A 13,322-nucleotide genomic window follows, 5' to 3' on the forward strand; every position below is an offset into this window, starting at 1 on the left:
GAAACTTCCTTTAAATAAAAACAGGTAGTCATGCCCTCTAATCATTCCTGGTTCTCCAGATTATGGAATGCACTTCCCGGAGAGGTGTGCCTGGCACCGAGTTTATATTCTTTTCGGCACCAGGTTTTTTGTTATTTTAAAAACTAATTTAAAATTTTAATGTTTAACAGTCACTTTAATTTATTTAATTGTATTTTTTGTTAATTGTTATTAATTGTTGCTTTATTGTGTTGTTTTAATGACTGTAAACTGTCCCAAGATGCCATGCATAAGGGACAGCATACAAACGTTTTTAAATAAATCAATGTCTCTCTATTCCCATCTTTTTATTTTTTGCCATTAGGCTTCTTACTCTGATATTCACTGTAACAATCTTTGCCTTCATGTGACTGAGATGTTATTGTGTGTCACTATTTAGTCCAAGTGGAGAATCTGCATTGCACGCATCATTCAGGATCGAAAGAATTAGATTTCAAATGCACAAGGAGGAAGGGAAACTTCAATGTTATGTTTTAGAATATTTAGGTTGAAACAGAGTACTGAAAAGTTTAACTATTACATGAGCAAGAATGAACTGGGATCTCAGTGAAGACAGTTTAAATTGATGGAAGTGAGAAAAAATGGTAAAGGAAGACATGCACATGTCCAGCAGATGTGGAAGGGGGGGGGGAATCTCCCTTCTCCAGCATTTACAATATTCTAAATACAAAATAATGTAAAGAAGCTTAAAAAGGACAGGCGTACCAGTTGCTGAAAGCTTTCTTTCCAAGGATTTGGGTGTTCATACTCTTCTGGATTAATCTGATAAAATTTACCAGGTTCAGGGTGCATCATAGGACGCGTATACTCAAATACTTCCATATACAGTCGTTTCCTGAACACAGACACATGAAATTTTGAACAACTTTTACTAGAACTATGGTATACATCAGCTGGATAAAAACATTACATGAAAACAAGTTGAGAACTTAAAAGCAGTACTTTGAGTAATGCTCAAGGAGTATCTATGTGCCCATTACCTATACATCATAGCTGACTAGTATATATGACTGCACAGATTAAACAGAAGTTCTGAAAATTGTCACCTAAGCTAAAACCACTATCTTGAAGACTAACAGTGTTTCCAGATGTGTATGTTATTTGGGCAAGGGTTTGGATGTAAATGAAGAGTTGAGCATGTACTTAACTGTTCATGCTCTTAGCCTATGCTTTCTGGATAGGTTTAGAAGCATTTTAATGGACAGGATTGAACTTATCACCATTAACTACTTCTCCTTAGGATTTTCTTCACAAAAATAGTCATGTATTACATTTCCATACTGTCCAATATGGAAGTTCTTGTATAAACACTTCCTCATAGAAAGTACAATAATGGCTGGGTTCACACAACACTGTAAACCATCTGGGAAGAAGGAGGAAGCAGATAAGTTTTCTGTTGGTTGTACAGTTTGCAAGGACATTTCTAAATTAGTGAAAAAAGTCAGCTTTGCAAAACACAGAAAATTTACTTTGTGGACAGCAAACATCTGCCAGTTGGCATCTGTATATTTTCAAGTCTATTTTTGCTTTTATGAAAGATGGCAGACTCCATGAAAAGACTCCACCAAAAATAGACAGACAGCATGTGGTAGAGAAAAGCAGTTGTGTTATTGCAGGTGTGTGCAGGACAATTCTTTATGCAACCCAAGCACCTATTTTCATTCAAGATAATTAGAACACCTAACCAGGATTGTTTTTTCTATTGTGCTTGGCACATATTACATGATAACCATGAATATCTTTTCACTTACCACAAAATTGGGTCATTAGCCAGTTCACTGAAGCGTTTACATACACAAGCTGCTCTACAAAGATCTTGCTCCAGCAAGTATGAGAAGATTTTCAGAACCACTTCATCAGGCAGTTTCTCTTGGAGATACTGTTCTGCAGGTGCAGCTATTAAAATATAAAAAGAATAAATACAATTTATGCTTATTTGAAGAATTTCCATGAAAATGATGGAAAATTTTCTCTACCTTTCTCTTAAGTCAACTGAACTTGTTGAAACAGAGTTAAAGTTCTTGAAAACATCAATTGTATGCACACTTTCCCTTTCATTTTCTGAATAAAATTAGGATTGAAAGCTTTAACTAGTTTTTTTGGTAAATCAATCAACTTCAAGCATAGATGCACAATTCTGGGCACTGCAACTTAAAGGATGTACCAGAAGAAATTTATGCTGTCATAGCAAAACTGTTGCACCAGCAGAACACTGTAGTAGGGTACACCTGTGCTACCGGCAGACTGCTCATGCAAGCAACACAAGTAGATTGAATTGGCAGGTTAATAGCATAGTTGGAATCCCAAGTTTAATGGCTAGCTCCACTTCTTATGCCCAACATTACACCAGCAAAAGGGATGGTATAAGTAAAAATACTCACACTTGAGTCCAATGGAGAGTCTGAGACAACTAACCTCTTCCCCAACCCCGAAGCACACTGGAGGATAAGATGCTAATCAACTCCATAGCAAATCACATTCCTGCATCAGTTTCTAAGTCTCAGCAACAGAACATATATTGCATATTAAGGCACACATTATAAGGCTGCTCTTACAGCTAAAGAACTATGTAGACAAATAGGATTTTTTGTCAGGAGAAGCTGCAGCCAAAGAATACTATGCACCAAATACTTATTTGACATAAACAACATGCTGTCAAGGAGGGAAAGAATATAAGAAGGGCAATGAAAAACACTGGTTCATATGATTCTTTGATGCCCTCTTCTTCAAGCATCCTTACACAAACTCACACTAAGTAGGAAGCTCAGGCCTATTCCTGCAATGTGGACTACAACAGGTTCTAACAGTGACTGCATTACGAGGAGCCCTACCAGGCAAAAAGCAAGATCCAATCACATAATGGTCAATGCAATGGGGGGGGGGGCGCACAGCCATTTGTGCTGCTGCTGCTGACCAAGTATTAAACTTCACTAATGCCTAGCACTGACTTAATCAAAGTATTTTTGCTTGCAACAACACAGATCTGGGGCAAGTGGCAGCACTTCGTGCGATCAGGAACTTGTAGCCCTCCAGATGTTTTGGCCTATAAGCCCTAGGCAGCATAGGCAAGTAACTGGACAAGTTCCAATTAAAGTACTGCACTAGATGGCTGAATTTATCTCTCACTTTCATTTCTAACAACAAGCAAATCCACAAATGTAGACACCAGAGGTAGTTGGCCAGTATGTAGCAAATTCAAGAGCTGGAAGCCCTTTGGGGGCCTTTAGAACAAGGAAGTTTTTTGGTAGAAATACCCTGCCTCACTTCATTTTCAGCAAGAACCTAGGGGGAGGTTATGTCTACTGCAGATAGATAGTGCTTGTTATATGTATTATGCTTCCACTAAGCTCCTGTCTGTCCACAAACAACCAAGACACCATTCCCCCCCCCCCCCCCCCCCATGGCATGTGTATCATAAGAAAGGCCGACAGCAGCAAAGACCAATGAGAGCCCACATTTGTCTACGTAGCTGGTGCCATTTTCCTCTTTGTGTCATTTCAAAGCTAACTGACAGATAGGAATATAATAAGCGCAGCCCTATCTAGCATCAAAGTGTAAAGATAGCAAAAGCTGTACTTGTTAGTCCTGTCTCTTATTCCAGTTTCAAGTATAAGGGCTCTTATAAGTTGCAAAAGGTGGCAGCTCCATTACTTAAAGGTGCTGTCAGAATCTATACTGTAACTAATTTTGTTCTAATAACCACTGCATCTATCACAGCTGTCTACATTTTTATAAACATCAGGAGATGGCAATCTCCTTCCCCATGTTATTTACGATAAAAGCCATCATGATGGGGGCACATAAAAAGAGAGAAGGGCAGAATTCTCCATCACAATACTTTTCTATAGCCAAAGGTCTGTGTTTTGTTCATGGATTTGTCACAGGAATAGGATGAAAGAATAGGGCCACACAGCTCAGGGAACTCTCCCCACCCCATACTTCTGGTTATTGCTTGCAAGATAAAGTGATAAAGCAACGTTGTTGTTGCCATGATAGGATGGAAGTGTTTTCTAACCAGGTGGAAGAAAAAAACTGATAAAAGTCTACTAGGGTCTACTATGTAACTAGCACACAAATACAATTAACCAAATAAGCATGAGAGAGGCTTAGCTAATCAAGATGCAGGCTAGGGAAAATGAATAACTTCTGAACAAGTGTGAGACAATTACCTGGCAGTCACTCTGACTGGTTAATTCACTGTCTCAGATGGAAACGATTTCCCAACCTTTTCTTTTACAGTGAGGGATAAAACAGGGTACCTTTTGTATAGTAAGCCTATATGGTTACATTAAGCAACGGCTCAGTATAAGGCCACTTTATTACTAGTGGCTGGGAACTACGTTCCCTGAAAAGGAGAGGTACCACTGGATGCTAGAGAAGCATATGGTTGCAACTATGCTATGCTGGTACTATTATAAGAAAGCATAGGATCAATCTGCTTGCTGATTAATAAATAAAGCTAAGTTTTAAAACATGTGGCTGCAACTTACTAACATATAGATTTTTATGTTATTTTGGTTCTGGTGCATCATTATAATAGGAAATGAAAAATAACTATTTCCTCTCTTAGAATTAGATTTGCTTACTAAACCATGAAGTACTTACATTTTCTGTAGGCTCGCAAAATATATATACTGAGGTTTAGGTAATATGAAAATATTTAGCCAACAAGTTAAAATATGGCTGATTGACATGAGTTTTAATTTAATGGGGAAAAAAGAAACAATTATACTATCTTTTAAAAACAGCAGGTTTAAAAGCCAGTCTGAATTTAATGCAGACATGTTGAAACCTGCACTTATAATCTCTTATAAATGAATCTTATTTTATCAATACACATAGTTAAAATCTACTTTTCTATGGGAGACCAAGAAGAGGTGGATCCATCAAGAATGACATCTCATAGGAATCTTACTCAGGTCTGCTCAGAAGGACTCAAAGAGTTCAAAAGGGCTTACTCCCAGGTAAGAAATTGCCACTGAATTCAGTGGCACTGTTAACAGACATGTACAGAATAGCCTTGTAAGCCATGTATTACATTACTACTAAACAGAAGGACTGAAAAGTCAGAGGACAAGAACCTAGGAGAAGCCATCTCTGTATCCCACCAGGATAATTTACAGAGCCAATATGGCTGCTCATTTCCTGGAAAAAAAATTTAATGCTCTAAAATAAATTGGAATATCATTTGGGTTATTTCATAGAATCATAGAATAGTAGAGTTAGAGGGGGTCATGAAGGCCATCGAGTCCAACCCCTGCTGTTATAGGACACATCATTACACCATCCCATTCAGATGGCTGTCCAATTTCTTTTTGAATGTCTCTAGTGTTGGCAGCTGGTTTCACTGTTGCATTGTTTTGACAGTCAAGAAGCTTTTCCTGATGTCCAGTCTGAATCTGGGTTGTCACAACTTGAATTGATTATTCCATGTCCTACACTCTGGCATCAGCAAGAAGAGATCTTGACCTTCCTCTTTGTGACAGCCTTTGAGGTACTTATACAGGATCATGTTCCCCCTCAGTCTTCTCTTCTCAAGAATGAACAAGCCCAGTTCTCTCAGTCTCTCCTCAGGGGGCAGTGCTCCCAAACCCTGGATCATTTTTATTGCCCTCCGCTGGACCCCTTCTAATTTATCTGCCATCTTTCTTAAATCTTGGTGCCCAGAACTGGACACAATATTCCAGGTGGAAAGTATTTAGGATTTTAATCTATGCCTTCACTACCACTCTGTGTCTAGACGCAAACAACTATGCTTTGTGTTTGAAAATATATACTTCCTGTGAATAGTTAATTGGAGGAAAACCTTTGAAACCACCATCGGCTTAATAGTCTTGCATGCCTACAGACTGCACCAAACACAAATGGGAAAAGTGATTTAAAATAGTTTTTCTTTCTTCCTAATAATGTTAAGTCAATTTGCAACTATATCAACCAGGCTTTCTTCACTGGTGTTGTGGACTGTAACTCCAATCATTCCTGAGTAATGTCCATAAGGTAGCTGGGAAATATTATTCAGAACATCCTGGAAGGTTTGGATCTTCAGTTGCCCTTCTGTTCATACGAAGCTCTCTGATGTGGCATACGGGATGTTGAAGGTTACTTCCCCAAAGCCTGCCCATGCTACCTAACCCTAACTCTAAACCTAACTCTAATCCTACAGAGCTGATCTGGGTAGGGGTCACACAGGAAATATTGGTGAAAAGCACGTCCTCATTTATCTTTGTGAGTATCCCATGAGCAGAGTTCATGGAGCTCTCTGGATCCAAGCCAATACCTTGGAATATAAGCTATTCCAAGTAAAACATAGAAATTCCAAGTGTCCTATGCTACATCATATGTTACATCATTTTAACATAATAAAATGGTGCCTTACATTGTAATTCTCAGCATGCTCAATAAGATCCTATTGCTTTCAGTGTTGATTCCTAAGCATGTTTAAGATTGCACACTTACAATACATATGTTAAAAAATACTATGTGCTCATTTTAAAAATGTTTTCCTTGTAAACATTCTGGTTAACTTTCAGGAATATAAAAGACACATTGTACAGTTAAAAGTCATGACAGTTTTTAATATTATACTGATCAATATGATCAATATTCTATATTTCTTAGTATTTTAGGTATACAAGAGATTGTGATAAAAAGTAAACAACATACACTGTCTTCTGGATCTCTTCCTTAAGTTTATACTTCTTTTGGGTAAGCTGGGAAACCAGTCAAAATCTTAATATGGGTCAAATCTTTTTTGAAAGTCCAATTTTATATGCGGTATAGGCCTTACTCTTGATACTAAAGCACGAAGAAGAATCTCAGCTATGATCTTTTTCTTTTTTTTGCATCCATGCTATCCTTCACAGAGCTATGTTTCCTGTCTCCATGGCAACCCAAGGCAGACAAGATCTCTAGCTAAAAGACTAACCTATGGGGCTAGTCCTTGGGAAGAACTGCACTTTTATAACTATCTGCAAGTGAGCTCAGTAAAAGTGACTTTTTAAGAAATACAATTATCACAGAAAGGCCTGTTTCATACTTAATAAACATATTTAACGAAACAAAATAAAACAGAATGAAAAAGATGCTTCACATGAGGACTGCAAATTCTAACCATCATCCTAGTTAGTATGATTCTTTCAAGGAGAACCTGGCATGACTACCAAGAAGACAAGAGGGGGCCAACCTGGCATGTATTACTGAGACCTGGGCGGGAGAAGGGGAAGAAGTCTCCCTCATGCAATTGTGCCCGCCTGGGTATCTGGTGCAATACAGGCCTCACCCAGAGGGGATTTTTTTTTGGGGGGGGGGCACTTTGGTTCACCAAGCCAGTATTTCCCTTGCAAGGCTTCCTGTCCCTTCCGATACCAGGCCTGGAACGTTCGTACCTGGTGTTGGGCAATCGAGACAGATTAGGGACTCTGCTGGTGTACTGTGCACCCTACTGCCCAGCAGACTCCCTGTCTAAGCTGATGGAGATTGTCTCGGATCTGGTGTTGAGGACCCCAGGATGTTGGTTCTGGGGGACTTCAACCTCCACGCTGAGGCAGTTCTATCCAAGGTGGGTCAGGACTTCACTGGAAAGAGGTCACACCCTTGACCTGGTTTTCTCAACGGGACAGGAAGAGGGTGGCCTGGTAGTGAGAAGTTTGACCTTAACTCCTTTGTCATGGTCAGACCACTTCCTCATGAGGTTTGAGCTCAGGGCTGATCGCTCCCTCTGGGAGGGTGGGGGCCCTATTAGGATGGTCCGCTCCCGGAGCCAGATGGATCCAGATGGTTTCCTGAGGGCTCTGAGGGATTTTCTGGCTGATAAAGCTGGCACTCCTGTTGATGTCCTGGTCAATTTGTGCAACAGGGAGATGACCAGGGCAATCGACACAATTGCTCCTAAGTGTCCTCTCCTGCCTAGCAGAACTTGCTTGGCACCATGGTATATGCCTGAGTTGCGGGCGATGAAGCAGGCTGGGAAATGATTAGAGGGCAGGTGGAGGAAATTTCGGGACAAATCTGACCGAACACATTTACGTGCTTATTATTGAGACTATGCTGTGGCGGTGAGGGCGGTGAAGAGGCACTTCTTCTCTGTTTCCATGCTTCCTCACAGTGCCGTCCAGTGGAGCTTTTCCGAGTAGTGTGAGGCCTAATACATCCTGGCCAAGAAAAAGAAGTGGTCCCACCTTCCTCAGCCCACTGTGATGACTTTGCCCAGCACTTTAAGGAAAGAATTGCTCAGATACACCATGATCTGGACTTCACAGTTGATATGGTTCCAGTACAGGAGGTGTCCAGAGCATCGTCTGGTCCATCATTATTGGATGAGTTTCAGTTATTGCAGCCGGATGTTGTGAACAAGGTGCTTGGAATGGTATGCCCTACCCCCTGTCTTCTTGACCCTTGCCCTTCTTGGCTGCTGAAAGAAGCCAGTCACAGAATTGGTCCCGGGTTCGGGAGGTTATCAATGCTTCACTGAGGAAGGGCTGGGTTCCTGTCCCCTTGAAGGGAGGCAGTAATCTGGCCTATCCTGGAAAAGTTATCTCTGGACCCCGAGGTGGCCGCCAATTTTAGACCGGAGGCCAACATTCCATTTTTGGGCAAGGTGTTAGACCGGGTGGTGGCAGGACAACTCCAAGCACTCTTGGATGAAAAGAATTATCTGGACCCATTTCAGTCCAGCTTCAGACCCAGTTATGGTACTGAATCTGCCTTGGTCACCCTGTATGATAACCTGTGCAGGGAGAGGGACAGGAGGAGTGGGTCCCTGTTGGTTCTCCAGGACCTCTCAGCAGCTTTCGATACCATTGAACATGGTATCCTTCTGGATAGGCTGGCTAGGCTAGAAGTTGTGGCCACTGCTTGGCAGTGGTTCCGCTCTTACCTAGCCGACTGATTCCAGAAGGTGGTGCTGGGGGACTACAGCTCTGTGCCATGGCAGGTTTGCCATGGGGTTCCACAGGGCTCTATTCTGTCCCCATGATCTTTAACATCTACATGAAACTGCTGGGAGAAGTCATCAGGAGGTTTGGGCTGCGGAGTCACCAGTATGCTGATGACACCCAGCTCTACCTCTCATTTACATCTACTTCAGGTGAGGCCGTGGCTGTACTGAACTGGTGCCTGGCCGAGGTAATGGGCTGGATGAGGGCCAATAAACTGAGCCTCAATCCAGATAAGACGGAAGTCCTGTCGGTGAGCAGATTGAGGTTTCAGGTAAGTGATCTTGACTGTGCCCTGGACGGGGTAGCACTCCCTCTAAAGGACAGGGTCCGCAGCTTGGGAGTACTCCTTGACCCGGAGCTGTCACTGGAAAACTAGGTGGCAGTGGTGGCGAGGAGCACTCTCCTGCAGCTTCAGCTGATCCATCAGCTGCATCCTTACTTGGACAAAGACTGCCTAGCAATGGTGATTCATGCTCTGGTAACCTCCAGGTTGGATTATTGTAGCATGCTCTACGTGGGGCTGCCCTTAACAACGGTCTGGATACTTCAGCTGGTACAGAATAGAGCAGCCAGGATGCTGACGGGGACCAGTCATTATTCTCATATAACGCCGGTCCTCTACAAGCTACACTGGCTCCTAGTTGAAGTCTGGGCCCAATTCAAGGTGCTGGTTTTGACCTAAGAAGCTCTGAATGGCTTGGGACTGGGATACCTGAAGGAACGTCTCCTTATGTATATGCCCTCACGCCCCTTAAGATCAGCAAGGGAGGCCCTACTACAAGAACCCTCCCTGAAGGAGTTAAAAGGGGCATCTACTCAGAGTAGGGCCTTCTCTGCGGTGGCGCCCAGATTATGGAATGCACTCTCCAGAGAGGCTCACCTGGTGCCAAGGTCTTTTCGGCGCCAGGTCAAAACCTTTTTATTTAACCAGTATTTTAAAAACTAGTATTAATGTAACAGTCACATTTTATTGCTTTTACCACTTGGATTGTTTTAATGTATATGATTTTATTGATTGTTTTAATGTATTGTGAGCCATCCCAAGATGCCTTGCATGGGGGACGGCAAAAGACAGACAGACAGACAGACATTCCAGCATGAGACAACATTGTCAATGGGGAGGGATGACTAAAGTTGCTATCCAAAAACATCTGGAAGGTCACATGCTCCCATCTGTATTTTAAGATATAAAGTACATTTAACAAAACATTTTAGAGGTCACATTCATGCCTTCAACTGCATCCAAACTGAAATATACAGAGTTAAGCAACCACTATAAGATACTATTGTTAAGGGTAAAATACTATGGGGTTACAATTCCCCTACCTAGTTTAAGTGATGTTTAGGTTTCTCTTAATTTTGCTGTATATTAAAAGTCAACAGCTGGGGCCCTCTAGTCAATCCTTCCCTTCCCCTCTCCTAGATATTGACTGTCTCCCATTTGTCAATAAAAATACACCATTCCTTCTCTTCTACATGCTGAAACAGAAACAAGCTTGCCATGTAACCACATAAACAACCCACAGCCTAATGACAACATTAGTACTTCTGGAAACCTTCTTATTTGAAAACCCACTTATAAAGGACAGGTAGCAACAAATAAAAGAGGCCTTAATATCATTATGACCCTAGAACTTTCTCAATAAAAATCCCAACCATGTTCAATCTATTACAAAGGGAAGTTGGAAGACTAAGAGCACAATCCTATGCATGTTTAGGCAATAAAAGGTTGCATAATTCCTGGCATTCCTGAGCCAGCCATACATGATGAAGAATGCTGTGAGTTGTGGGAACTTTTCCCTGTCTAAATATGCGTAAGATTGCAGCAAAATTTTTCTCTGCCCTCCCCACACTACAAAGAGGCAATTACCTGATAAATCCTGTGACTTCCCAGATACTCTAGCACGTTTCGCTCGATGACCAAAGTTCTCTGTAGCTGAAGTAGAAGCACCCTGGAAAGTTTTTAGGAAATAAAAGTTAAGATGCATGTAATCTATTATTATTATTATTATTATTATTATTATTATTATTATAATAACATTTCTATGCCGCCCCTTGCCGAAGCCTCGGGGCGGCTTACAACACAATAAAATACAATACAATACAAAAATAACAATATAAAATTAAAATTAATAATATAAAATAAATAAAAAATATAAACGATATAAAAGGAGTTAGAAAAGTTATAAAAGAAAAGAAAAGAAGTCGCCCTGGCCAGATAAATAAGTAAGTAATACATAGTTCACAGGAGCAAGTACCCCGCAAATCTTTTCTCCCACCCCATTCATGTTGCTTCTGCATATGCTCTTCCTACAAGCCTTCTTCCTGTGGACAAGATCATGTTCATAGTGTTATGCATCTACTTTACAAAGCATAATTGTTGCATTATTTTTAAATACCTCCATACTGCTCTTTGCAGGGCAAGCTGTTCTTTTAGGTAAAAGAGTTTTTCTGCGAAGTTGGTATGGACTATTTTGTGCGCCAGGACCTGATTCTTCTGCAACCATATCTGCAGGTACATCATCATCTGCAAAGAAACAAGCAAAAAAAGCAGACTGTTACCAGACATTTTCAGCCATTTTGCTAAAATGCAAAAACATTCTGCTTTATATCAAGTCACATGAGTCCAGAAAGTTGGTTTATTCATATAGTTGAGATACCCATTTCATTTAATTATGTTGTATATTTATATAGTAATCTGGTGGGTTATATCTATATATGCAAGAATTTACTAATTCTTATATATACACACATTTCTCATAAGCACAGGGAAGTTCACTTAGAATGGGGGGGGGGGGGGGGAGAGACACCTCCGGAGAGATTTAATTGTTTTAAACCACCCAGAGAGCTTCACCTATTGGTCAGTATAACATGTAAAAATTAAAAGAATAATTACACTTTATAATTGTAACAGTAAATGCTACATTCTGGCCTTGCCTTTTTCCTAATGTTCCAACCCCTTCTTTGGTAGAAATGCTTCTGTCAGTCAAACAGAGGGAGCATTCCACAACAAAGATTTCCAGAGCAAATGAGAAGCAAGAAGCTTTATCATCACATTGCAGGAGAAAAATACTTGGTAGATACCCAAGTTGTTGGATCAATGCCCTGAAGGTGTTCTAAATTCTGCAATGTCAAGTCCCAGGTATGGTCTTTGTTTAGCAGAAACATAGCAAGTCAGAAGGGGCTTCCAGGGTAATCCAGTCAACTACAGCAGAATGTTATCAGTATTCATACTGCTGCTTGTGAATTGACTACATCAATAATATTAGTTCTGAACTCTGCTTTAATTACTATTCACATTGTTCTCTTCATAAGAATTTTTTCCACATTTCCCCTAAAATTGCTGGATTTAAAATTTTACCTCCAAAGTTAGCCTGAAAAAGAATCAGGGCAGTCACACCTCTTCATGTGCTATAATAACCTTCCATTACATTATCCAGAACTGGCCATCATATAAAGCTAGAAAATGCTTTGGTGGCATGTGAAGGGTGGAGTAGAGAGGATACATATCTTTTCAGCTTTTCCAGAGGCATCACATAAAACATAGGCCAACCAACTAGGCAAATAAGTAAACTCTGCATCAGAACAAAGATGGGAGGAAAGAGATTGTAGAAGAAACCAGTAGACAGGGAAAGGATTAAGTCATGCAGGTATCAACCTGTTTCTCATCTGCCTTGCTACACTGGAGGCATCCAAAACATTGGGGATCCAATCTGCTGTCAAATGTCTAGTTCCACCTGCATATCCCTTGGCCACAACTAGACAATACAGAAAACTTTAAGTTTAGGAGAAATTTAGTTTAACCTAAGCAGGAAAATCATACTATATGGGTATGATAAAGATTGCATAGCACAGGGAGAATGAGTACCTCTAAGAATGTGCATGGGGTTATGTATTGCACACAGGATGTTCCAGTGTCAGAGGCAGTATGCCTTTGTATACCAGTTGCTGGGGAACATATTTGGGAGGGTGTTGTTGCACTCATCACCACCTTGTGAATTTTCTGTGGGCAGCTGGTGGCCACAGATGTAAAGAGTGTGTGCATGCACACACACCTGTGAAGAAGCCATTAGTCACTACCCACTGCCACATGCAGGCTTCAAGCATGAAACAGCTGCATATTATGGACTATCATATGTGTACAAGCAGGCTACTTATCTGACTTATTTGAAAGTGTGGTAAGATCAGGAATAAATAATTTGGAATCAGAACATAGTACGGATTACTTGATTTTCTGATACTATTTCTCCATAATAAGCATGCATACTGTTATAATAGCTTACAACCAATAGCGTTTTCATTTAACCTAGGAACATATTCAAAAGTACATCTTGATGATTATGCTGG

The 13,322-nt window shown here is 40.7% G+C and overlaps 1 protein-coding gene across 1 annotated transcript in view; it reads right to left on the bottom strand.

The window, feature by feature from the left end:
* The window catches only part of FBXO11 (F-box protein 11), a 99,453-nt gene that overhangs the window by 29,164 nt on the left and 56,967 nt on the right, over positions 1-13,322 (bottom strand). The window contains exons 2-5 of the mRNA XM_044428786.1: positions 11,375-11,502; positions 10,846-10,927; positions 1,791-1,935; positions 745-874 (exon numbers count right to left, since the gene is read on the bottom strand). Coding sequence (XP_044284721.1) covers positions 745-874; positions 1,791-1,935; positions 10,846-10,927; positions 11,375-11,482 — 465 coding nt within the window. The 5' untranslated portion in view covers positions 11,483-11,502. The remainder of the gene's footprint in view (positions 1-744; positions 875-1,790; positions 1,936-10,845; positions 10,928-11,374; positions 11,503-13,322) is intronic.

This window comes from Varanus komodoensis, unplaced genomic scaffold, assembly GCF_004798865.1.
Source record: "Varanus komodoensis strain SLA01 unplaced genomic scaffold, ASM479886v1 scaffold2, whole genome shotgun sequence".
NCBI lineage: Eukaryota > Metazoa > Chordata > Lepidosauria > Squamata > Varanidae > Varanus > Varanus komodoensis.